Source organism: Elephas maximus, chromosome 16 (genome assembly GCF_024166365.1).
Source record: "Elephas maximus indicus isolate mEleMax1 chromosome 16, mEleMax1 primary haplotype, whole genome shotgun sequence".
In the NCBI taxonomy this organism is placed as follows: Eukaryota; Metazoa; Chordata; class Mammalia; order Proboscidea; family Elephantidae; genus Elephas; species Elephas maximus.
The window spans coordinates 74,892,669-74,920,175 of record NC_064834.1 but is presented as its reverse complement, the minus strand read 5'-3'; the positions used below and the strand labels follow the sequence as shown (position 1 = coordinate 74,920,175).

The window sequence follows — 27,507 nt, the reverse complement described above, 5'->3', positions numbered from 1 at the left end:
TCTCTGTGATTCAGTTTTATACTCAGCTGAGACTCAGTTCTCTCAGTAACTTGATACTCAGTACTTTCTCCTCAAAACCAACAGAAACAGTTCAGTAAGTTGTGCTTTTGGAATTCCCTAAAACCTGCCTGACAAAAAGTCTGTAATGAAGATGAGTTTTAATAGCCTTTAAAAAGCTGTATAAGTCTACTTAGAAACACCAGAATGAGCAAGCTGAGGCAAGACCTGGTCAGGCGCTGAAAGAGACATTAAGACAATAGTATCATGATTAAATAAGGTTTTATTGTCACATTTAACTGCTTTGTCGGATATACATTGTAGATTTCGGTATGGCATAAAAATATTTTCCTGACTGTCAAAATGCAAATGGAGGAGATGGCAATGGCACTTAAAAAAAAATAATTAAATTCACACTGGTGCGGAAGCCGCTAGTAGGTAGCTGATAACAACTGGAACGTGTTTGCAGATAAAGTGGTCTGCAACATTTCAGATCAAACGGCAGTGGTGTAAGGCCAACAAAAACAGGAGAGTAGTTACAATACAGATCCCATAAAGTGGACTTCTGAAGAATGGCAGTTTTAGCATTGCATTTGCCAGTCCAAATTATATTGCCTAATTTATGACAGGAACTGGAGATAGGTGAGTAAACTTCTCTCCTAGGAAATGAAACCACTTTTTTGGAACCTGGATTTTAAGCCCCTCTAATAGCTTTCTTATTCTTACAGGTTTTAACTAGTTTAAAGGCAAGGCAGTTATACGCCCCAGCATTAACTCCGTAGGGTAGCCACATCATCAATGGGGGGTCTTGCCAAGAGAGGAGCCCACAATGCCCATGGTTTCACACATTCAGGGCAAAAGCAGAAAACAAGCAGTAATTCGATAAAGACCTAAGTGTATCCCAACAGTCTACACATTCCACAATTATCCCTCAAATGGCAACTTAGGAAAAAAAAAAGTATGGTTATTCAGATTTAAAATGAATCTTTATTCACCAAGATTCCCACAAAGTTTATGAAGTGTCTTTCCTCCACAAATAAAACTAACACTAGGATTTGTCATAAGGTCTAAATGAGTTCTACCCCTTACATATCAACTCGGCTAAATCCACTGTGTCTGGAATCGGTGCATTATAAATCCCGGTGTGGCACCTAGTTCCTTTCTGTTACTCACTGCTGGGTGTCCTTCATTTCAGACTCCAGAACAGAGACCATAAATGTGGCTAGTGCAACACAGTAGTCACTGTAATTCACCAAAAGAAAAATAATTAATTCATCATAGGACATACTTATTTGGATGATTACTTACTGGTAATTAGTATTTCTACATTTTTTAAAAAGGCAACCATTTTTAAGTGACAATACATATCAGGCTAGTAGAAAAAAGTTGAAACAAAGCCCTCTCTTTCAATCTCACAAAGTCATGCAGATGAGAGAAGGTGGATCCGATTTGTTCCAATCAGGCTTCTTGGAATTATCAAAATTTCTTTTCTGACAGAGATGATTTTGGCTCGTTATAGAAAGAAGGTTCTCTGAAGGCTGCTGCTAAACTCATTTCCGTTGAAAAAGTAAATTTCAAGGCATGATAGTGCAAGAGGTAAGGTTTTGATATACAGAACATTTATGGACTAATTGTGCTTAGTGTCTAATTTCCAATTTACTGTAAAGAACAAAGACTACGGTGATAAGTTTCAATTCGCCTAAATTTACCAGCACATCCATGAATCGCACCAGAATTAGTACAACATGATTATCTTAATGATTCTGCCGTGACACCTGCACACAGCATCGGACGTGAGGCCCAGCAGACGCAAGGCTCCAGCAAGTTCTGGGCACAAGGACTCTCTCCTCTTGGGAGCCAGGGATCTGAGAAAGCGGTTCCCGCAGACTAAGTCCTCAAACAACTCTCTCAGGAAGCAGTAAGAAAACCAGTGCTAAGTGGAGAGCTCTTTTGTTTCGTTAAATCTGGGAGGTCTGAGTGTTCCTGGAGTCCCCATCAGGATGTGTCATGGGTCTCGAATCCCTTGAATGTGAGTAGTCGCTGTTAGAGGGCTCTGTGGGGTCGATCAAATTCTCATAATCACTGTCGTCGGACTCGTCCACACTGTCTCCAGCTGCTCTTTGGGAAGGAGGAAGGTCTGCCCCACCTGCAGGGTACTTCAGTCCAGAGCTGGTGGAGGCGTAATTGGAAGAGCCCACGGCTTGAGGTCGGGGCATAAAGACACTACCCTCCAGGCGAGAAAGGCTCAAAGTACTTTCTTGATTGCTGGGGTGAAGATCAGAGTAAGGGGGAGGGGGATCAGAGGCCTCAGCACCTCCAAGTGTACTTCTGCCTTCGGCCGCAAACCCAGAATAGGGCAGCCGAGGGCCGAGCCCTGGTTCCAGGCTTTCCGGTGGCACTGGTCTGCTTAGCGTCGCCTGCTGCGTTCCTGGGCGAAGACAGGAAGAAAACTGTAACACTTTCTGTACTTTCACAGCCTTCTATCTCAAGGCATTAGACAGGCAATCTGGACTGTCTGGAACTGCTATCATTACCTATTTTACATCTGCATAGTACTTTATACCTTACAAAATATTTTCACAGACGGGAATTCATTTAAACCTCCTAACAACCTTCTAAAGTATTACTGTCATCGTAATTACAGCGAAACCTGTGACAGCCAGAGCTCAATGGGACTGCCTGGCTTTTTCCAGGTCTTAAAAGTTTTCTGCCTTGGACGGGGTGCAGTCTCACCCGCTCTCAATTAGGGGAAAATATTTGCGTTTTCCTCCTCTGACACGCTTCTGCCTTACACAGGTTCCGGCTGTCACAGGATTTACTGCACTATGACGATTTCCATTATATAAAGAACCCAGAGTTCAGAAAGGTTAAGCGATTTTAATAACTTCATCCCGTGCTGTTTCCACCAGCATCCTAACAGTGCTATACGGGCGAAAGGATGCAGGACGATTTTTATTTTCTTGATTCTTTTGTAAATTTTGTACCAGTGTGTGTTGTTTTTATAATCTGAAACACTGTTACTCTAAATTGTTTTTAAAAGGCTACACAGGCTGAAAGAATGTGGGGCTGTTTCAAAGCATTCGTTTAAAATACAGTAAAAGTGTCACCTCGTACCTGGGAAATTTACCACCTAACATAGGGCTTTTCAACCTTGAAGAAGAAAGAGGTAAGTGTATTGTGACAGACAGCTGTAAAGATACACGTTTTTTTTGATGGGAGGCCTGTCAAGGAAAAAACTCAAATTCAGGGACTGCAGAGGGTGGTAAGGATATTTCCAGTCCCACGCTGTCTCCGCAGACTTGAGCAAAGTGAGCCACAGCTGGAGGAAACAGCCTAGGATCTGGAGTTAACAGACCTACGGTTTCCATGGCAGGCCTCCCACTTCCTAGCTGTGATTTCTTTCTGAACTCCAGTCTTGCTACCCAGCTCTCTGTGTATATGTGTGTGTGTTCTAAGCATAGCAGATCATACTGTTTATGCAGTTTCACATCCTAGTGGTGTTTTCCCCTTATGATTATATACTGGGCATTATTCCACGCCATTAAAAATTCATTCCAATGTCTGCACAATATTCCATCACATGTTGTTGTTAGCTGCTGTGAAGTCGGCCCCCGGCTCATGGCGACCCTGTGTACCATAACTTATTCAACTATACTACTAGAGTTTAGTCTACTACTTTAGTAGATTGTTTCGAACTTTTTAGAACTATAAAGTTAAGGTTAACCTTTTTGTGCATAAATCCCTGTTTGCATTTCTGATTATTTCCAGAAAACTGGAGGAGTAAAAATGACTCTGCAAATATAAATTACAATTTTAATGGGTTTACATGTATTCTTACAGTTCCCTGGGTAGTACAAACAGTTACGTGCTCGACTACTAGCCAAAAAGTTGGTGGGTCAAATCCACCCAGAGTTGCCTGGAAACACAGGCCTGGCGATGTGCTTCTGAAAGGTCACAGCCATTAAGAACTCCACGAAGCAGTTCTACTCTGCACACATGGGGTCACCATATGTCGAGAATCCACTCGGTGGCAACTAACGACAATATATGTATCCTTCATAAGTCAGAGGTTTAGCCACACCCTTATCCCTTTTATGCTTGATATTATTTGCCATACGTTCTATAAATTCTACTTAGAAATATTAAATGTGGTGGTGCTACAGTGAACATGTCCGCTACCGTGCTAGAATTATTAGTCTTGGGCCTAATTCTCATTTGAACAGCTGTTTCCTTAGCTTAATGGTACCTAGTCATTCAGTTACCAAAACACAGACATCTAAAGCCTTTATTGCGACCCTGGCAATGAACCAACAGAAAGTTCAAAGAATTTTAGGGAGCTTTTTTATGTGGCTCTACTCGACGGCAGTGGGTTAGTGAACCTAGGACACAGTCCCTATATTCTAGGCATGCCACGGTTAACTCAGTCATGAACATCGCCATCCACCGTAAATGGATCAGACTGGTCAAGACAGGCACAAATCTATACCAATTATTTCCTGGGATTTATTCTAACTTTGCTTCAGCTTTTTTTGCTTTGGTTTTCTTTTCCTTCCAGTTTAAAAGACTTGTGAGGGATGGTAGGAAAAACAGCACTTCTTGGGAAAAGCTTGAAGACAAAGAGAATGCCCTCTCACCCACTTCACTTGGGGACTGATGAATGAAGAAGGATTCATGTAAATTCGATTTTTGAAACAAGGCATTTCTCTTGATACTGAATGGTAAGATTAATAAGAAACTCACTTCTTTCTTGTTCCTTTTCATTCTTCCTCTGAGTGATTTGTCTTTTTAATTTGTTCACTTCTGCCTGACAAGATTCAACAACCCTCTCGCTCTTTTCTACATCTGCGCACACTGCCTGAGGAAAAAATGACAAGAAGAAAAGTTAGCTTCAAATCTAAGCACAAGTCATTCCATCAAGACAGCACTGACTACAAACCTAGGAAAAGCCCTGATGGTTTATTGAGTTAAAAAGCAGACATGTAAGGTATAAGAGATCAATACTGTTATTATTCACTGACTTGCTTCCTTAATTTTTGTAAGATGATTATGCTATTTTGCTGATAAATTCTTGAGAAATAAGGGTAAAATGGGAAAGATTTAATCCTTTCCCTTGATTAATCATGTTTATTGAAATGAAAAGGGAATTTTTGACATCAGTCTAGTACACAAAGGAAGAACAAAAGATAAGACAGGAAGGAGATGCTTTCAACTTTTATTTATAACCAACCATCAAAAACCAGATAACATAACTCGACAACAAAAAGACAAACAATCCAATTAAAAAATGGGTAAAGGATGTGAACAGACATTTCTCCAAAGATCTACAAATGGCTAATGAACACGGACATGAAAATATCCAACATCATTAGTCATTAGGAAAATGCAAATCAAAACCACAATGAGGTACCATGTCACACCCACTAGGACGGCTACACTCAAAAAAAAGGAAGAAGCAAGTGTTGGTGAGGATGTGGAGAAACTAGAGCCCTTGTACTTCGCTGGTGAGGATGTAAAATGGTTCAGTCACTGTGGAAAACATTTTGACAGTTCTTCAAAAAGTGCAACACGGAACTACCACATGACACAGCAATTCCACACCTAGGTATATACCCAAAGGAATCACAGGTATTTGAATACACGCACACTCGTGTTCACAGCAGCATTACTTACAATAGCCAAAAGGGGGAAAGAGGCCAAGTGCCCATCAACAGTCGTGGTACAGACATACAATGGAATATTATTTGACCATAAAAAGAACAAAGTAGTGATATGTGCTACAATGTGCATGAACCTTGAAAATATTATGCGAGGTGAAAGGTGCCAGACACAAGACACCACAAGTATTGTCTGACTCCATTTATATAAACTATTTTATCCAGAATAGTAAATCCACAGAGAGAGAATGCAGACTGGTGGTTGCCAAGGACTGGGGTAGGGGGGGCGGAGAGCCGCTGCTTAATGGGAACAGGGTTTCCTTTTGGGGTGGTGAAAATATTTTGGAACTAGATAGACGTGGTGGTTGAACAATATTATGGATGGGTTAAATACCACTGAATCGTCCACTTTCAAATGGTTAATTTTATGTTCTATGAATTTCATTTCAATGATTTTTTTAAAAAGCAGATGACATAAACAGATGTATTTCACAGAAAATACTTATAATTAAAAACAAAAACAAAAAACAAACCCGTTGCTGTTGAGTCGATTCCGACTCATAGCGACCCTATAGAATGGTAGAACTGTCCCACAAGGTTTCCAAGGAGCGCCTCACGGATTCGAACTGCCGACCTTTTGGTTAGCAGCTATAGCGCTTAACCACTATGCCGCCAGGGTTTCTACTTATAATTAAGGAAAGCTGAAAAAGAAAATAAGTAACTCTTTGAGATGCGTGTGTCTAATTTAACTAGTTCGTGTAAAGGCACTCTGGGGCTCCTGGTATTTTCAGGGTGGCATATTCCATCAGGACCCAACTGTATCAGAGCCACTTGAAGTCCTTCAGACAGTGCCAACCATCTGAATCAGGACAAAAAGCTGCTTTTTTCTGCACTTTCTTGCCATAGCAGAAATACCAGAAACCACCGAAAAGCAGGCCGGTCACCAGTGAGCCTGTATGAAGTTCTTACATTGAGAGATATACTGCGACCCTAATTTGGAACTCCGACACTGGAAATTACCCACTGTACGCTTTCTCCTTTTCCCTGGCTGAACTCAGCCTGCTTTCCTCTGTCAGTAGCTGCCTTCACTACTCTCGTCCCTCGGAGCCCTCATCCTCAAACCCTCTCAGCCATACCACTTTCCCTTCTTGTCCTCAAAGAGAAGCTCAATGGTCTTCCGCTCTTAGGGTTTTAGAGTAAATTATTCCTAAGAATCACACGGGGGACAATGAGAACAAATGTCTGGCTGGCAGGGGGTGATTCCAGAGGTATTTGCTGCATGAACGACTAGGAATGAACAGGCTCCACGGGACCCTCCTCCATGGTGGAGGCAGCTAGGGGCAGAGGGAACTAGAGGGACTGCAGGGAGCAGGGACTGTACTGAGTTGTGGGTGGTCTACTCTGAGCTAGTCTAGACTTTGAATACAACTGGTGGAGAGAGCTGTATTCTTAGCAACCTTTCTTTGCACTCGTGGAGTACATTTTCCTAGGGGGAAAAAAGTTATTAATGGAGCTATGAGTATTTAGAATAGTAATGTTAATACCATGGAAGGAGCCCTGGTGGCACAGTGGTTGAAGCACTTGGCTACCAACCAAAAGGTTGGCAATCCAAACCCCCGAGGGAGAAAGATATGGCAGTCTGTTTTCATAAAGATTTACAGCCTTGGAAACCCTACGGGGCAGTTCTACTCTATCTTGTAGGGTCGCTAATATTAATCCCATACTTCAGAGTCTCCGCTTTAGCTGCATAATGAGTGAGACAGGCTTTTACAGGCTGGCACAGAGGGAAATAATCACAATTCGTTTGTCAGCTAAGAGAATTATTAAAAATTAAAGTAGAATTAAAAGCATGAGAGCAATATGAATAAGATGAAAATCAGAAAATCAATCCATTACCTGCACTTTCTCTTGAAGTGCATTATAAACCTGATAAATCGCCCTGATGTCTTTCATTACTCCATCCTTGTCAAAAAAGTCAGTACTAGAAGACAGGCCAAAAAAAAAAAAGACATCGCAAAGTTATTATAAAGCTGTGAACCTGAGAGTCCTTTTTTCCATCATTTCTACCTTAATCTATTACTTAAATACTACGACCGCAAGGTGACAATGACTAAGCAAGAACACTCACACTACTGGGATTACAGAAAAGAAATAAAAAAGAACTCACGTTACTAAGACAATAAAAAAAAAAAATCTGGTACAATATTCAATGAACACACTTAGTTCTTAGAACCTCAGAAATACCCATATTCTATCCAGACTTTTGTAGCAATTGGAAAAAAAGAATTGTGGCAAATGGTAAAACATAACTATTGGTAATGTAAACTAGCTTTTCAATAAGAATAAACTTTTGCTATATGGTGGTAGTGGGCTACAGAATTACTGCACTGAATTCTACAATTTCAGTTATATCAAACACGGCTTCACATCTCTCCATAAATCTTTTAAACACTGTTTTAACAAAAGAAAGGAAGAAACTCGTATTTTACCTTTCAACTTACCCATGTTCTTTAATAACTTTGGCATAACTCTGAGAAGTATTTGGCACTGAAGACACTTTGTACTCCTGCTGGCTAGTGTTGCCTAGATTGGGAATAGCAAGTGATATCCTTTGATTATACCTACGGGAAAATTTAGAAAGATATTGTGTTAACAGCACTGCCCTACTCTACCAGTGGGCCTCAGCATAGCAGCCTGAGTATCTGACGCGGATGAAGTGACAGAAGGTCTCATGCAGCGCCTGCCTCTACAGGCAGCCCAAGCGTGTATGAATTAGCAATTCTTTTCCTGTCTTTAAAGCAGAAACGAGCTCTCTGAGGGCCAAGGTCATGTCTTACACATCTTTTGTATCTTCGTAGTGTCTAATAGTGTTGAACATGCTGTAAGTGCTCCAGAAATACCTGCTGCTTAGTTAATGAAATCTTACAAGTGGCTATTTAACAATTAGTAATTTTTTTTTTAAATTATTTTCACTGGTGTTGATTTATTTACTCTACTCAAATGGATTTTCAGAGGGAAACATTTCTGTTTGTTTGTTTTTTTTAGAGACAGACGCCAAGATCACATAATCTTTTTTTTTTTTTTGTCTTTAACAAGTTAACAATGCAAAACCCTCATTAACCAGTAGGTGGATCAATATTACAATTTTGTCTTTGAAATCTGTATTTTAAAATTGTTATCAGACTGCCACAGCAATAAAGCTGTATTCCTACATAACGGATTATGGAGAAGTAAACAATGAGTCCTAATTGTTTACTCCTATGTGAGTTTTATGCATGTAAACGTGTTTTACTAATGCTTCTTGGCTCAAAAAAGTTTTAATTTACACCAATGACACTGACAACTAACTGACGAGGAGAATACCCTCTGTAACTACAAAGAGAACTAGTATAAGGGAATGATAAGAAGTTTCCTTTAAAAGTGAGATGAACTGCAGTGTAATGCATTCCAAAGTCGTGACTCTGCATTACTTGTACCCACATCTTCCCGTTTATGACGGCTGCTGGGAAAGCTTCCTTTACCTTCGATTTGGTCTGAAGAGAACATATTCTAAAGCGTGAGTGGAACTGTTGGCAGTGGAGATGAAGCTGAAGAGGAGGAAGACGAGGTCGGGTACGCCGAGGATGCGGGTCAGCTGTTTGTGGATGACCTGCTCTCTGTAGGACATCTGCTGCTGCGTATTTCGCCGAAATCTGTACCACCCAATGACTTTCTGCAACAGAAGCAGAAAAAGAAAACAGACTAAAAGTTACATGAAATCTGACAAGTTAAGCTTTGAACGTATCCATACAAATACCTGTACACAAATGTTCATAGCAGCTTTATTTGCAAAAGTAAAAAACTGAAAACCCAATGGTCCATCAACAGGTAAATGGATAAGCAAATGTTCACACCATGGAATTCCACTCAGTAATAAGATGCACCAAACTGCTGATACACCGACACCACGGATGAATCCAAAACAATGACGCTCAAAGAAGCCAGACCCTCCCACCCTGAAGTATATGCTACAGGATCCCATTTATATAAAATTCTAGAAAATTAAAACTAGTCTACGGTGACATAAAGCAGATCCATGGTTGACAGGGGTAGGAGAGGGAGGAAGGAGTGACCAGAAAAGGGCACGAGAAAACTTTTCCGGGTGATGGGTATATTCATTATGTGACGATGGTGAAGGCTTCACGGGTGTATACGTACATCAGAACTTACAAAGGCTACACCCTCAGTACTTGTAGTTGACTGCACATAAACTGATTCCAATTGTTATATTTCACTGGTATTTTTTGAGAAGCAGGGAGCCTTATAAATGTATTTTACAGTATCAGCTGATAATAAGCAACTTAGTAACTTGATATTTGCCAAAAAGATTTCCCCACCATCCTGAGGATCACTGAAAGATGAGATGCCAAATTAATTCCCATTGGTGACAGCTACGATTCTACATTTTAGAGCTAACAAGTTAGTTGCAAGCCTACTGAGAAACTAGGTCTTTATGTTGGAAAGCACATTTTTAATAGCTACATTTGAGCCATGATGAAAAATTATGGATATCTTTCCCTAAAGCCTCCTATCTGCTGAAATTTTACAGATGATTTTCAGAGGCTAAAGTGACACGGTGACTTCCCTCTCTTCTCCCTCGGCTAGACATCCACTGACATTTTCTAGAGCCAAAGCAATTATCACAACGCAGGCCACGTCTATCATCTTTGGCCGGTGTTCTTTCCAGCCTTGTGATGACACTGGGGCAGCGTTCTGTTTACCTTTATCTATTTCAGGGCAGACACTTTCAGAAGGCAGATATCCGCCTTCTCATTTGCCTTACTTGGCCTTCGCCTAAACCCTGAGGCCTGTGGAAACTCTGTAAACACAATACGGACTCTGCCAGAGCAGAATAGGTGTTCAGCCTGTGGCCACGCTGCACCTACTGCAGGAGGCTCATATCAAGAACCTCGGCCTCTACTTTAACCTAACACTCTTGTAGGTGGTACAATAACGTTTTGGAGGTGAAGATAAAATTTCGTGCCTTCCCTGTGGGAAAAATCCAAATGAGAATCAATTAGAAGACTTTTTAGTCGTGCAAATACTATATATCTTTTCTGCTTTTGTGCTGGAAATTTGGATTTTTTTTGGGGGGTGGGAATAAAGTTCAAATTCTGTATAAGGTACCACAAGAAATACAATGAGATGTAAACCACAGTTACTACCCTTAACGAATACTGGAAAAAGCAACATGATTTCCAAGTAAATTATACTCTTAATTGCAAAGGAAAACATTAATGTTTGTTTAGCATAAAGTCCTACAACACCAAAACTGCAGATTAACTTTTAACTTTTTTGAGAATCTTGGCTCTAGGAAAAGCAAAGTCATTCCAGATGACAACTTATGATTGGCTTCCTGTGTCTCGAAATGGCAAAGCCAATTTTAAAATCCAAAATTAATTTGGATATATAGCCCCTACCTTGTTTAAACAACTATCTAATAGAGTCCTCTTTTCCCCAATTTGTTTTCAATTAGAAAACACAGAGCCATTAAGAAAAAATACTGAAACACATCAATTAAAGTCCCCCTCATCAGCAGCCACCCCCCACCCCTTTCCCATTCCTTTTCCAAGGTAACTGCTTTTAAGTTTGGCTACCTTCCAGAATTTTTTCTGTACATTCAAACAACCACTCAGACTTCTGTTTTTAAATAGAATGGACTCATATATAATGTTGCTTTTTTCATTTAACATAACTTAGACTTTTCTATGTCATCAGATGAAAATCTTCCTCATTCCTTTTAATGGCTGCTTCGTATCCCATAATACAGAGGTACCGTTAGTTTGCAGTTAAGAGCTCGGCTGCTAACAAACAGTCAACAGTTCAAATCCACCAGGTGCTCCTTGGAAACTGTATGGGGCAGTTCTACTCTGTCCTATAGGGTCGATACAAGTCGGAATCAACTCGACAGCAACGGGTTTCGTTTTTGATTTGGTCATAATTTGGAGCCCTGGTGGTGCAGTGGTTAAGAGCTCAGCTGTTAACCAAAAGGTTGGCAGTTCAAATCCGCCAGCCACTCCTTGGAAACCCTATGGGGCAGTTCTACTCTGTCCTATAGGGCTGCTGAGTCAGAATCAACTAGATGGCAATGGGTTTTTTTTTTCCCCAGGTCATAATTTACTAAAGCATTCCTTTATATATGGATACCCAACAGTGGTACTGAGAACACACTGTACATTACAAAGGCTGGTGATTTAATCTGACTCTCTCGCCCTAACAGCCTTCTCCGACAGCTCGGGGGCCACGTCTCACACTGTCACGATCATCCTCTTCATCCACAGGCAACCTGTGAACAGCTGTTTTTTACAATATTTTTAAAATGCTTTTCAACATACGCATTTTTCTGTTTGACAAGTTGAAAACTTTCATTGGTACTTTTTTATCTCAAGCCAAAGTTTAACAGCTGATCTCTTTTTCTGAAATTAATATCCCAAGGTAAAAAAGTAAAGCCCATACATGGCACAGCAGACTAAGTTACCAATTCAGACTGTAAGACAATACCGTAGCCTAACACTCTGGTTCATTCAGTTTTATTCAGGTTGCTTTATCATATAGAATCAGAAGATGCCATGGTTATGCTGACAAAAATAATAAACACATCAACTTTTGGAAATACATCTTGTGTGCAACTTTAACTGAGCTTGAAAGAGTAACATACCCAAAAAATGTTTGATTGTAATTTACATTTTTGACATCTTTTTTTTTTAATTAACTTTTATTGAGCTTCAAGTGAACGTTTACAAATCAAGTCAGACTGTCACATGTAAGTTTATATACACCTTACTCTGTTCTGCCACTTGCTCTCCCCCTAATGAGTCAGCCCTTCCAGTCTCTCCTTTCGTGACAATTTTGCCAGCTTCCAACTCTCTCTATCCTCCCATCCCCCCTCCAGACAGGAGATGCCAACACAGTCTCAAGTGTCCACCTGATATCATTAGCTCACTCTTCATCAGCATCTCTCTCCTACCCACTGTCCAGTCCCTTTCATGTCTGTTGAGTTGTCTTCGGGAATGGTTCCTGTCCTGGGCCAACAGAAGGTTTGGGGACCATGACCGCCGGGATTCCTCTAGTCTCAGTCAGACCATTAAGTATGGTCTTTTTGTGAGAATTTGGGGTCTGCATCCCACTGATCTCCTGCTCCCTCAGGGGTTCTCTATTGTGCTCCCTGCCAGGGCAGTCATCGGTTGTAGCCGGGCACCATCTAGTTCTTCTGGTCTCAGGATGATGTAAGTCTCTATTTCATGTGGCCCTTTCTGTCTCTTGGGCTCTTAGTTATTGTGTGACCTTGGTGTTCTTCATTCTCCTTTGATCCAGGTGGGTTGAGACCAATTGATGCATCTTAGATGGCCACTTGTTAGCATTTAAGACCCCAGATGCCACATTTCAAAGTGGGATGCAGAATGTTTTCATAATAGAATTATTTTGCCAATTGACTTAGAAGTCCCCGCAAACCATGTTCCCCAGACCCCCGCCCTTGCTCCACTGACCTTTGAAGTATTCAGTTTATCTCGGAAACTTCTTTGCTTTTGGTCCAGTCCAGTCCAGTTGAGCTGACCTTCCATGTATTGAGTGTTGTCCTTCCCTTCACCTAAAGCAGTTCTTATCTACTAATTCATCAGTAAAAAACCCTCTCCCTCCCTCCCTCCCTCCCTCCCCCCCTCGTAACCACAAAAGTATGTGTTCTTCTCAGTTTATACTATTTCTCAAGATCTTATAATAGTGGTCTTATACAATATTTGTCCTTTTGCCTCTGACTAATTTCGCTCAGCATAATGCCTTCCAGGTTCCTCCATGTTATGAAATGTTTCACAGATTCGTCACTGTTCTTTATCGATGCGTAGTATTCCATTGTGTGAATATACCACAATTTATTTAGCCATTCATCCGTTGATGGACACCTTGGTTGCTTCCAGCTTTTTGCTATTGTAAACAGAGCTGCAATAAACATGGGTGTGCATATATCTGTTTTTGTGAAGGCTCTTATTTCTCTAGGGTATATTCTGAGGAGTGGGATTTCTGGGTCGTATGGTAGTTCTATTTCTAACTGTTTAAGATAACACCAAATATATTTCCAAAGTGGTTGTACCATTTGACATCTTTTTCTTGATTATAAAATTAACACACGTGTATTAAAAATATTTGCAAAATTATTTCAAAGATTACAAAGTAGAAAAATAGAATCACCCAGAATCAACTATTGCTAACTTTCTGGATTATACTTTGTTTCTTCTGATTTTTACATAACTGGAATCATAGCTACAAATAATCTAGATTTTTTTCTAGTGATATATTGTAAACATTGTTTCACATCTGAAATTTACCTTTAAAATCTATTAAAGTTAACAGAATTCTCACACATTCACACCAAATCTCATTGCTCCAGTTTACATTCCTTTCTGCTCTTTATTTGGATAATAAGATAAAGAGGGTTTTCCAAACCCGACTCGGCAACAGAAAGAGCTTACCTTTCTCCGATCTTTAAGGATCCTGTCCAAACTTTCTTCATTGACTTTGCTTGCGTAGTCATAAAAACTGTTTTTTGTTCAAGGGAAAAATATTTTAGATGAAGTTAAAATCACAGAGTATTGTGACACGGGCATGCTTAGCTACATGTGTCAATGAGGCACCTAACTCTGGAAGCTGGTAGTGAGGATAGAATTGCTCGTCTTCAATAGGTATACAAAGAAAATCAACCTAGGCGCTTTCTTAAAAGGAAGTATCTTTTGTATATCAGAGAATACTTCAAGAGATTGCTACATTCAAAGGATATTACTTCCACATGTAGAAGGTGCTAGTATCAAAATGTATTGTTTTAAATGACCATGACATCTTTTGTTTCTAAGTATCACTTATGAAATAAAAAATAATGTAGCTGCTTACTTTCTGAGAAAAGAAGGGAAATGAACATTTATCAAATGCTTAATATAGAGAAGACACTTGGCTGCATGCTTTCTCACGTTACTTCATTTCATCGTAGCCTCAACGTTGGGAAGGAAGTGCTAGTTAAGCCTGACAATTCCACCGCTTTTATGCCCATTTTTGTAGATCAAGACATGGAGGTTAAGTGACTTGCCCCAAATCACAGAGCTAGTAGATAGGAGAACTGGGGTTGGAACCCAGGTCTGGCTAGCTTCAGGCCTACTGTGCTAACCTCTAAAACAGACCAATCTGACCAGGGTCCTGTGGTTAGCAAGTCAGGCGTAAGGAAATGGGGCCTTCTCTATTCGTGGTCGTGGTTTTAGGAACACCACTCCCACCACCTAAGCCCAAGCCTTACAAGGCAGGAGGGAGTTCAAGGTGCAGTAGAAAAAGCACCAACTCCGGAGTCGGGAGATCACAGCTCCAGCCCCAGTTCTGCCTCTAACTGTATGATCCTGGGCAAGTCACTTAACCTATCTGGCCTCCACATCCTTTCTTGCAAAAGAAGGACTTTGGAGTAAAAAGGTGATTTCTAAGGTTTCTTTCTAAGAATTATGAGTCCATGATTTAAACTCAGTAAAATGCTTTGCTGACCATGGTTTGAGGGATTCCTCAGAAGGGCGAGGCAGGGCATGCCCAGGGAATCTTTGGACAGCCACGGCCAAACTGGACACTTCCGTAGACCAAGCAGAGGCAATGTGCAGACCAGGACCTGCTTCATTTGCTCTAAGATTCTCTTGCTTCCCTGCCCCTCCTTCAGTTACACGTGAACCTAAAGGAGATGAGCTCTCAGTTCCCTTCACAGGCAGCCACATCGCATAATGACAAGCTTCCCAAATCATTAATGGGTAGGGGTGGGTGGATATGGTTCACAGGTAGCCACCTTGTGTGATGACAACTCTCTGTAACCATCAATGGGTAGGTGTGTGTGTGGGGGGAGGCGGTGAGGTTCACAGGCAGCCATCTTGCTTGAGGACAACCCTCTGAAATCAATGGGTATGGGTGTTGGGTACATGGGGATTGAAGTTCACGGGCAGCATGATGAAAACCCTCTGAAATCATCAATAGGTAGGTGGGCGGGGAGGGGTGAACATGATATAAGCCCAGGGGCTCTTGGGTGCAAAGTGCCTGGGTGTACAGGCCAGCTCCAAGTGGAAAGTGGTCAGGGTGAATGAAGGCTGCAGGGAACACACAGCAGGAGCGGCCAGGTGGCAGGTGTAAGTGCAAAGGAAGGAGGCGCTGGTCAAGCACACTTAGGTGTCCCAGTGTAGGCAGCACTGGAAGGAGAGTGCTGGCCTGGCTTCTGGGAAGGTGGCGGAACCAAGGCCTCGGGGAATTTTAAGAAATAGAGTTGGAGTCATCCCACCAGCCACTAGGTGGAAGGGTTGGGCTGAGACAGAAGGCAGAGGCCTGGGTGGTGGTTCAGGGAGCAGAAGTTTGATGCGTGGGAGACACTGGCCTTTTTCTCCCTCCCCCTTCCTCCTCCCCTCCCCCTTCAGATGCGTCTCTGTAGTTTGCTTTCTCCCTTCTGAATCTTTTTCCTCCCATTGCTTTCTGTCTGTCCTTTACCCATTAAAACCAAATCCACTGCCATCCAGTCGATTCTGACTCATAGCGATCCTAAAGGACAGAGTAGAACTGCCCCATATGGTTTCCAAGGAGCACCTGGTAGAATTCAACTGCCAAACTTATGGTTAGCAGCCGTAGCTCTTAACCACTGTGCCACTAGTCTGTCCTTAAGTTGGTCATAATATGGAACCGGTGTATATTAATTTAAACACAAAAAGAAAGTTTTATGTTCTTTTTCCTCAAAAGTTTAAGGAAAACTTAAACTCTGAATACTTTTTATTCCTCTTAAAAACATCCAATAAATTATTTTCTCTGTATGCGATCCTTGATCAACTTCCACCTGTATGGCTGAAAATAGGGCACAAAGATTTAACCATGTTTAAATCATGAACTCATAATTCTTAGAGCTTAGAAACTCCCACTCAGCTATAGAACACTTCCACCTTAAATCGCTGAAGCTGAGTTTACTGTTCTCCACCCCCATTCTCCTAACCTAGCAGAGCACCATGCCCACCGTTGGCAGCGATAAATAAGTAACCTGGATGCCTCGGCCATATGCACGGCTTCATGAGCCGTAATCAGCTACAGGCCTCAGTTCATCAGTTTCTAACCAATCTTTTAACCAGGTTTAAGTGCTACAGAGAAGGACGTGGCTTACCTAAAAAGTTTCGAACAAGGCTGATGGTTATGGATTTCTGTAATTAGAAAGAGGAAACACATCTCAGTTAATCATGCAAGACATAAAACCAAAACAAAACCCGCTGCACTGAGTTGATTTTGATTCATAGTGACCTTGTAGGAGAGAGTAGAACCGCCTTATAGGGTTTCCAACGCTGTAAATCTTTATGGTAGCAGAATGCCACATCTTTCTCCTGCGGAGTCACTGGTGGGTTTGAACCGCTGACCTTCTAGTTAGCAGCCAAGCACTGAACTACAAAAATAGCTCAGGGTTTTTTTGTTTTTTTTTTTATTGTGGTTTAAGTGAAAGTTTATGGTTCAAGTTAATTTCTTATTCAAAAATTTATACACGTTGTTTCGTGACATTGGTTGCAATCCCCACAATGTGACAGTACACTCCCCCTTTCCACCTTGGGTTCCCTGTGTCCACTTGTCCACTTCCTGTCCTTTCCTGCCTTTTTGTCCTGCTTTTGGGCAGAAAGTGACCATTTGGTCTCATATATTTGATTGAACTAAGAAGCACATTCCTCGTTTGTGTTTTTTGTTTTAAAGGCCTGTCTAATCTTTGTCTGAAAGTGGGCTTTGGGGATGGTTTCAGTTTTGGGTTAGTAGAGTATCTGGGGGCCATAGTCTCAGAAGTTCCTTTAGTCTCTGTCAGACCAGTAAGTCTGGTCTTTTTTCGTGAATTTGAATTCTGTTTTACATTTTTCTCCCATTTTGTCTGGAACTGTCTGTTGTGAACCCTGTCAGAGAGCTCGCTGGTGGCAGTCAGGCACCATCTAGTTCTTCTGGCCTCAGGCTGGTGGACTCTCTGATTCATGTGGTCTTCTAGTCCTCTGGGCTAGTATTTTCCTTGTGTCTTTGGTTTTCTTGGTTCTCCTTTGCTCTGAACAGGATGGGACCAATTCATGTATCTTAGATGGTCACTCACAAGCTTTTAAGACCCCAGATGCTACTCACCAAAGTGGCATGTAGAACACTTTCTTTATGAACTACGTTATGCCAACTGACCCAGACGTCCCCTGAGACTATGGACCCCAGCCCCCAGCCACTAAGTCCCTCAAAGTGTTTGGGTGGGTCTAGGAAACTTCTATGGTTTTGTTTGGTCCAGTTATGCTGACTTCCCCTCTATTGTGTGTTGTCCATCCCTTTACTGAAGTTAACACTTGTCTACTGACTGGTTAGTGATTTGCCCTCCACTCCCTCCCCACCCTCGTAAGCATCAAAGAATTTTTTTGTGTGCGCTTGTAAACCTTTTCTTGAGTACAATAGTGGTCTCACACAATATTTGTCCTTTCGTGACTGACTTATTTTACTCAGCATGATGCCCTCCAGATTCATCCATGTTGTTAGACATTTTGCGGATTCATTGTTGTTCTTTACCATTGCATAGTATACCATTGTGTGTATGTACCATAATTTGTTTATCCATTCATCTGTTCATGGGCATGTAGGTGGTTTCCATTTTTTGCTATCGTGAATAGTGCTGCAATGAACATGGGTGTGCTTTTGTCTATTCATGCGATGGCTCTTATTTCCCAGGATTTTTTTTTTTTTTAATTTTTATTGTGCTTTAAGTGAAAGTTTACAAACCAAGTCAGTCTCTCATACAAAAACTTATATGCACCTTGCTATATACTCCTAGTTGTCCTCCCTCTAATGAGACAGCACACTCCTTCCCTCCACTCTCTATTTTTGTGCCCATTTGGCCAGTTCTGCTCCCTCTGCCCTCTCTTCTCCAGACAGGAGCTGCCCACACAGTCTCGTGTCTACTTGATCCAAGAAGCTTACTCTTCACCAGTATCATTTTTTATCCCATAGTCCAGTCCAATCCCTGTCTGAAGAGTTGGCTTTGGGAATGGGTCCTGTCTTGGGCCAACAGAAGGTCTGGGGACCATGACCTCTAGAGTCCTTCCAGTCTCAGTCGGACCATTAAGTCTGGTCTTTTTACAAGAATTTGGGGTCTGCATCCCACTGCTCTCCTGCTCCCTCAGTTCTCTGTTATGTTCCCTGTCAGGGCAGTCATCGGTTGTAGCCAGGCACCATCTAGTTCTTCTGGTCTCAGGCTGATGTAGTCTCTGGTTTATGTGGTCCTTTCTGTCTCTTGGGCTCATAATTACCTTGTGTCTTTGGTGTTCTTCATTCTCCTTTATTTCTCAGGATTTTAAACCAAATCTCAGACAATAAAAACTTTCTTCTTTGAAATAGGGGTTGCGTGCATGTGAGTGAAGACAGTGCCACAGCATCTTCTTAATACTTAAACCCCAGGGCACAGTCTCAGAACAAAGTAAACTGGAGAAAGGAAGTTCCATTTCCACGTGTCCATATAATAGGCACACATCTGAAGGCTTTCATTCAGGAACATGCTGCTATTGTGTGCCCTTATTCAGTCTTACCTATTTAAACAAAGCATAGAGAGAAAGAACCAACCACTGACTAGAACCATTTAATCAAGCTGGATAAAAGCTATGAGGACAGCTTGGGGAGAAACCCCAAACAAACCAAATCTGTTGCTGTCAGGTCAGAGTAGAACTGCCCCATAGGGTTTCCCAGGAGGGGCTGATGGATTCGAACTGCCAACCTTTTGGTTAGCAGCCGTAGTTCTTAACCACTACGCCACCAGATGTAAAGGAATGGATTTTTCCAGAGCCTAAAGGGGCCAGCCACTGCCACTTCAGATCCTTCTGCCTAAGCAAATGCTATTTCACCCAAAGACGATTTATTTCAGAACATTAGTGACCAAAAACTCATGACAAGTTGGGCCAGGTGTTTTGAAGGGGAAGCAGGGGTAACTCTGGAGGTACATTAACCCTCTCAAAGATGGCCAGTACCAAGGTAAACAGTCATTTATAAGGCAGGTCCTAACAGCTTCTGAAGGATTGCTGTGATTAACCAGAGTGAACAATTGCTTTGAGCCCATCAGAAGGCTCTGTTTTATAAGACCACGGGACTAATTGACCCTCACTTCTAATAACCCCATACTCCTCGAGTGTAACTCATCACCTGGTGTTTAAAAAACCTCAGCCTCAGAGTTCCAAGCTGCAATTGTAACTCAATTAGAACGAACCCACAGCCCCAAAGTACACAGGGCTATGCTCATTAGCTTTTGTACTTGTGTGGATGTTGTCAAAACACATGTAAATGCAACACCTCCATAGGAGAGGAAAGTTCATTTGCCTTGCTTTGGCTGTTAACATAGGAAGGCAAATCAGACAAGTTCCTCTAGAAACGTTTCCTTCTTTCATCACCAAAAGTGAGATTAATTACCAAGCAGGCTTTACAGTACACTTCAGAGATTCTGGTGGGAGTTAGGACGTGGCTCATTTGTAGCAAAAACATCACCTAGAATTCAGGGAAGAGAACAGCTCAACAACTTCAGCTTTAAAAGAAGGAATGTTTTATTTAAGAAAATCCCTGGTGTCAATTCCGCACTCTGAATCCACACTCCCGCCGTCAGTCAGCCCTCACAGTTTCACGACTGACAACCTGGATTAGCAGCACACAAAAGATCTGCTCTAGATATCATGTGGTCGTTTCTAGAGCAAGCTAGAGCTTCTCTTAACAACATTGTTGGCAACCCTGAAGCACTCCATGGAGAAAACAGGGTGAGGGTCCCAAACACGAGAAAGCTCCGATTGTTACGAAGCTGGTGAACTGACTGAGAAATAACGCTGGGAGCAGGCAGAGAAGGGTGGCTTTGTGTGCCTCACCTGGGACCTCCAGAGTCCCCCACACCTCGCCATCTCATGCTCACGTCAGACTCCTCTTCCCATATGCATGGCTTGTCTGCTCATGCTTCTTTAAAAACCCCTACTGTAAGGGACTGCAGTTCTTGCTTATCTTCCTGTCCCTGCTTCTCCTCCTGGCAGCGGGGTTGACCAGTTCTTCCTCTTTTCCTTCCCCCTCCACTGTTTCCAACAGTTATTACTGCAACTGCATGCTCTCTCTTACTGAGGACATTTCTGTGGCTGTCTCCTCCCTATCACTCCTGGAATGGAGGGCAGACAGGCTCTGCCTAACCTGGGGTAGTACAGGTTTCTAAATGCATACGCATTCAACACAGGAGGCAGAGATTTTATGTTCACCATGGGAGAGTCTATGCAATGTCCTCCTGGTTCTACAGAGTGAGGTAAAGGTAGCTGTGATTGGATTCAGACATTTTCAACAAATAATAAACTTGGTCAATTAATTTTATTTAAAACATCTTATTCTGGGGGTCAAGATATGCCAGAAAATGCCCTCACACCATTGGCTTGGAATACAGCATATTACCCATGCCACTTCACCTAACGTTCACCCTCTCAACCCATGGTTTTCCAGAGTCTTCATTTTACATTTTCCAATATGTATTTATTTTTAAAAGAAAAATACTGCAGTGGTAACAATCCATTTAAGATAATAATACTAGGAAACACTTTATCCATGAGATCCGCAATTGTATCCACGAATGCATTAAATGCAGCTAATAAATAAAGCAAAAGATGGTTGTCATGGCAGTGTATTAACTGGGAATCTCTATTAACTGGTACTTCCCTGTATCTACAATACCATGGAAACCAATATTTACCGCAAGAACCAGAAGGTTTAGAAATCAAAATAATTAACACACTGTGCTATGCACAATTTGAGTTACTTTACCACTTGAGTCCTGATCTACCAATTTAAGTCTGAAAACCCAGGTACAGATAATAAATAACTGCACAGATGTTCTATGAAACAAAATTCTGTATTCATTTTAGAATTTTAAAGAGTTAAACAACAACAACAAAAAGCTGTATATGGTCCAGAAGTCGAGTCACTACTGTGGTGAGTGAGTTTTATAATTCTGATTCTCTCGTTTCCCCTCAATTCTTACCCTACTCCAGTCCTCGCCATCACCCCCAATCCATGTACTAGAAGACTACTTGAGATGGATGGTTTGGCCCCAATAACCTAGGCTTGCAGCCATATTTCAAACTACTCACCTCTACACGAAGACATTCTGGTGGCTCAGTGGTTAAAGTTCTCCGCTGCTAACTGAAAGGCTGGCAGTTAGAACTTACCAGCTGCTCCACAGCAGAAAGATATGGCAGTTGGCTTCCATAAAGATTACAGCCTTGGGAACAGTACGGGCCAGTTCTGCTGTCCTACAGGGTCCCGATGAGTTGGAATCAACTCGACAGCAACAGATCTGGTCTGGTCACCTCACATATTCTGGATTCTAATCACACAGAAGCAGGCCAGCCTCCCTGTGTGTTTTCTGCATCCTCCTGGCCTCCCTGAGCTACTACCTACCGCCCCCAAGTGCACCTCCTTCAGCAAGTCTTTACTGATCTCATCTACTGGCAGCTTTTCTTTACAGCATCATCTCACACTGTCTGGTATTCCTGAATACCTATATCTTATCCTCCCCACACTCCTGGAAGGCAGGGGTGCTACTGTTTCCTCAAGGAGGATCTGCCTATCCCTCTTGCTGCCTAGCACCTGTCTTACACAGCTCTTCAATAAACGGCTGCTGAATACATGAATGAGATGTTCCTTGCTTTGTTCTCTGGTTGTCAGTATATGCTGTTCGGTGATATGTCTGAGGTGCAGCTGAAAGGCTGATAAGCCCTATTTAGCAATGGAGACAGATGCAAAGACAGGGGCTACACCTACAAGCACTCCTTCATCTTCCCAGTAATCTCCCCCAATTTGTTTGTTTGGCCTATCACTCAGAAGGAAGTGGGGGTTCAGCAAAGATGACATGTAAACAAGTGTGAACATCCTCACCAGGTCCCTTCAGGAAGGAGCAGCACAGCACACCCACGCATGTACAGGAGCAGGAGGAGATGCTGGCAATGTGGCTAGCCTCATTTGCAGACCTGAGGCTCACTGTGGTTTTGAAGAGCCTATCAAGTGGTCACAGAGACTCAGGAATACTCACACCATCCAATGGGTAAGAGAGCTTTAGACGGAACATCTAAACTTACAGCTGTACAGCACAGGACAAGGTTTGGAAATGACCGGGAGAGATAATTTTTCACTGACTTTTAAATCGTGTTATATTATTTACCAGGGCAAATAACTTGCACTGTAATTTTAGTTTTTTTCCCTATGTACCTTTTTAATCCTTTAGATTAAAATGAGGGATGAGCCAAGGAACAAAACAAGCACTGTATGTGCAAAAGTAACACTTTTAATATCGGTGATGAATTCACTTACCAATTACTTGCAGAAACTCTGTGTTGCTGATTTGTGAATCACTGATGCTAAAGGTTTCCTCTTGTCTTACCTCTCCCAGCAAAAATCCTTCCTAAAAGTAATAAAAGGAAGCAGTTGCAGACTAAAAATAAAGATGATTTTTACTGAAGTTAAGAGAAATTGAAGACACTATAATTTTATAAAAATTTTAACAATAACCCAAATAAGCTTGCCACATGAACTACTTTTCTGTAAACCAACAACGAGACTAAAATAACCTGAGGTGTATCTATTAACCGGATTGTCTAAGGAAAGGAGTCCACGGTAAGATGAAATAGCATTTTCATCCACTCAAGTCTTCCCAATTTTCTGAAATAAAAACAAGTAGAGTGAATCGGTCATCTCATTTCCACCAAGTCCAATGACCCATGTCAGGAAGGGTCAGGGAGCAGAAACGCGCCAGGGCTGCTTCCCTGAAAAAGTGTGCAACTTACTTCATTGTTTTAAAAACACTACTAATGATAAAAAGGATAAAGAAATTAACACAGAGCACAGCTAACTGCCCTGTACCTCAGGCTGGCGTAAGAAATTAGGATTTCAGCACATGAATTAAATTTTCTATCACACAGAGGTGTTTCTTTAATAAACACAGAAGTTAATGTATTTACACCTTTGGAGAACACATACACCATAATCAATTCTGGATTACTCAGCCTATAACCAACTGTTTAAGTACTTGCTGTTCAGCTCAGTCCAACCACAGATGGAGCAGAGAGATACCCTAATTCTCTACTCCTGTAGAGAAGCTGAGCTGATAAGCTGTCCTGGAATGCTCTCTCCCCAGATAGTCACATGGCTTACACCTTCCCCTCCCTCAGGTCTTTGCTCAAACAGCATCTCATCAGAGGTCTTTCCTGACAAACACAAGGGAAATAGCAAATGTTCGGCTTTCTTTTTCTTCTTAGTCTCATCCCTAGTGGCCATATTACATATTTATACAAATAAATAGGTTACATATGCTCTTTAGAAGCATTTGTCTTACATACTTTGGACATGTTGTCAGGAGAGATCAGTCCCTGGAGGAGGACATCTTCCTTGGTAAAGTACAGGGTCGGGGAAAAGAGGAAGACCCTCAAGGAGATGGATTGACACAGTGGCTGCAACAATGGGCTCAAGCATAACAACGATTGTAAGGATGGCACAGGACTGGGCAGTGTTTTGTTCTGTTGTACGTAGGGCCGTTATGAGTTGGAACTGACTCGACGGCAGCTAATAACATAAATAAATAAATAAATAAATCCCTATTCTTCCCTAAGATGTACGCTCCACAAGAGCAAGGACTTTGTACCTGTTCAATGCTATGTCTCCAGCACCTTGAACAGTGCCTAACACATGGTAACCAAAACCGAAACTCATGGCTATCCAGGCAGTTCAACTCGATACAACTCAAAGCTGTAATCTTTACAGGAGCAGACTGCCACATCTTTCTCCGGCGAAGTAGCTGGCAGGTTCAAACCACTGACCTTGTGGTTAGTAGCTGAGCACTTACCCACTGTGCCACCAGGGCTCTTTCGACACATGCTAGGTACTCAAAAAACACTAGCTGAATAAATTTGTTGAAATAACGCCCTTGTACTACATACACTTCTCTTCCAGGCTGATCCTTCAAATCAATTGAACGAGCTTCCTAATTTAAAAGTACTCCCAACTGACAACAGTAAATCTGTGTGGGTAAGTGGGGAGGAACAGATGCTCGATACTATAGCTTTTGTACTGGATTTGGGGAGTAGTGTGTCCTAAAATCCCAAATCATCACATACAAGGCATTTTTCAAACTTGAATAATATACAGATGCCCTTTCAAAGAAAAAAATATTCTTTCACCCAAAAGAGTACCCACTGACTACTAGCTTGAGAAACAGTGACTAAAGAAACTTTTATTTAATGAAAGTCTTTCAATTATAATTCTCAGTACAAAAGAGAAGTTTTGTCTTTGTAACAGATTAAAAAAAAAATCAAAGTGAAAAAACAATTGAACTTCAGACCATAAGAACATACCTATACATTCCTACTGTTGCGCAGTCTAGGGTTGCCAGATTTAGCAAATAAAAATACAGGACACTCAGGTAAACCTGAATTTCAGATAAACAGCCAATATTTTTTATGTAATATTTGGGGTATACTTATACTAAAAAAGTATCGATTGTTCATTTGAAATTCAAATTTAATTGGATATCCTGTATTTCATCTGGCAACCCTACTGCGGTCCTCAGTTGGAGAAAGTGATATAAGCTAACAGTGACATCAACACATTTTAAGGCCTAGTATAAAATGAATGTTTAATTATCTATTGGTCTGGATTTTCTGCGCGACTGTCACTTTATAGCAGAGGTAGGCAAACTATAGCGTGTGGGCCAAATCCAGCCCAGCTGTTAGTATATACCCCACAAGCTGAGAATGATTTTTATATTTTTAATGGTTGGGGAAAAAAAAAAAAAACTTAAATAATATCTCATGAAATATCAAAATTATATGAAATTTAAACTTGAGCATCCATAAATAAAGTTTTATTGGAATATAGTCTTCTTCATTCATTTACTGTCTATAGTTGCTTTCTCCCTATGACAGCAGAGTTGAGTATCTGGGACAGAGAACATATGGCCCACAAAGCCTAAAGTATTTACTACTTGGCCCTTTACGGGTAAAGCTTGCTAAGCCCAGCTCTATAGAATGAATGGATTTAAACTAGTCCTTGCCTGGACAAAACAAATATGTGTTTTAAAATTAAATTCCCAGCTCTTCGACTTTAAAATGCATAATAGTAAAATTGTTTTACAATATTCCACATTTATAATTGTGGCAAGATAATATAAAAATGCATGGTTATCTAAAACACAGTTGCAAATTATTGGCATTGATGAGAATTTCCACAAAACCTAGCATCATGCCTGGCACAGAGCAGATATTAAAGAAATATTTCTTGAATTAATAACAATCTAAGTAACATAGCCATCTCACTGCAGTTTGTACAAAAACTATCCATTTTTCAACAGATAGTTGCCTCTTCTTACAACAATCTTGCCTTATACACAAACTGTGATATCACTAGGCATTTCAAGAACTAGGGAGCATAAGAGGCACCACTGAAACCATATTTAACACTTCCATGGATACTAGGAGTGTCGCAAATCACCTGTATAGGTGAATGCATTACATTACTAAATAGCTGGCTGCAATATCAAAGACCGTAGTGTCCAGAGAGAAATACTTCTGCAAAAACCCATGTTGTGTATATTCCTATCATTAATCTCTACCATCAACATTGAAGAGATGAAAGGCACAAGAATTTAATTCCATTCCATTTACTAATGGAATCACCTCTCTGTGAGATCGGTTTTTATTAATGGAAGTTAAGACTGCTGACATCAATCCAAATCCAGATCCTTCTACAGCAATGTATTATTTTGCTTTGTAATCACACACACACACACACACACACACACACACACCTTATTTAATGAACTGGAATCATTCATTGTTTTCATCATTTAAAATAATCCCCCAATTTGGTGAGCAAATTAAATACCCGATTTAAGACAAAACTTCTCTATTTTCACCAAGAATTTCCATCCAGAGGCCAGAAACAGTAAAAGACAGTTCGTTAAGCTAGAAACATTGAAGCAGACAAGCTGTGCTCCCCCTGTGCTCCAAAGCCTATGCATTTCCGATCACTCATACGCTGGCCTGTCACTTCCCTATTTCACTGTGACTAGTTCTGTGGTCTCAGAACATTCGCCAAGAAACTAAACATGCAACTGCCACGGAAAGCCAGGTAGACCCTGCCCCTTAGCGCTCCTGTTTACATTCTCCACTCCCCGCCCCCCCCCACCCCCCGCGACACCGGGCAAAGAAAACACGAGCGTGTCTAGCAAGTAAACGGTGACAACCATGATTTCCCTCGTCACACCCCACCTGTGAGACCTGCGGGCGGGCCTCTTACACTAAAGCCTGGCCTCTCGGCTTCTTCCCGACCTCGGGCGCTCCTCACAAGTCAAGAATCCTGACTCTCTGGGAGGCGCAGGGGCTCGGTTTTCCCGCAAGCGACTCCTGACACCATGGGCCGCCCTGGCGGGCCAGCTTTGCTGTACAGGAGACAGCTGCCCCCGGGCCGCCGGGCGGCGGAGTGCGTCGAGCAACTGGGCCCATCCGGGGGCCAGGGAGCCCCGGGCGGCAGGAGCTCCCTGGGGCCGGGGGCAGCCCGAGCACCAGCACCCTCGAGTGGCCTGGAGCCGGGGGGGGCAAGCAGCGAGCGGTGCCAGCTTGGCTGCGGGAGCCACCCAGGAGCAGAGGCTGGAGGTCCCAGCGGTCCCAGCGGGGGCCCCGGCACCTACGTGGTCCGCGTTGCTGTTGGCGCTGTGGAAACACATAGCGCTAAAGGTGTAGCCCGAAATGGAAGCCGCCATGATGGAAATCTCCAACTCCCCCATCAT

At 41.9% G+C, this 27,507-nt stretch overlaps 2 protein-coding genes across 2 annotated transcripts in view; one reads left to right on the top strand and one right to left on the bottom strand.

Annotated features, from left to right (window-relative positions):
* FAM53B (family with sequence similarity 53 member B) overlaps positions 1–27,507 on the top strand; it is a 533,156-nt gene that overhangs the window by 343,326 nt on the left and 162,323 nt on the right. The gene's annotated exons all lie outside the window — the stretch shown is intronic.
* On the bottom strand, positions 268–27,507 carry ABRAXAS2 (abraxas 2, BRISC complex subunit). The gene is made up of 9 exons (XM_049854799.1): positions 27,409–27,507; positions 23,040–23,130; positions 16,837–16,873; positions 14,156–14,222; positions 9,173–9,363; positions 8,153–8,272; positions 7,548–7,632; positions 4,738–4,852; positions 268–2,425 (listed from the first exon to the last, which is right to left on the bottom strand). Exons 1-9 carry the CDS (start codon positions 27,505–27,507, stop codon positions 1,956–1,958), a joined length of 1,275 nt encoding a protein of 424 aa, XP_049710756.1. The 3' UTR covers positions 268–1,955.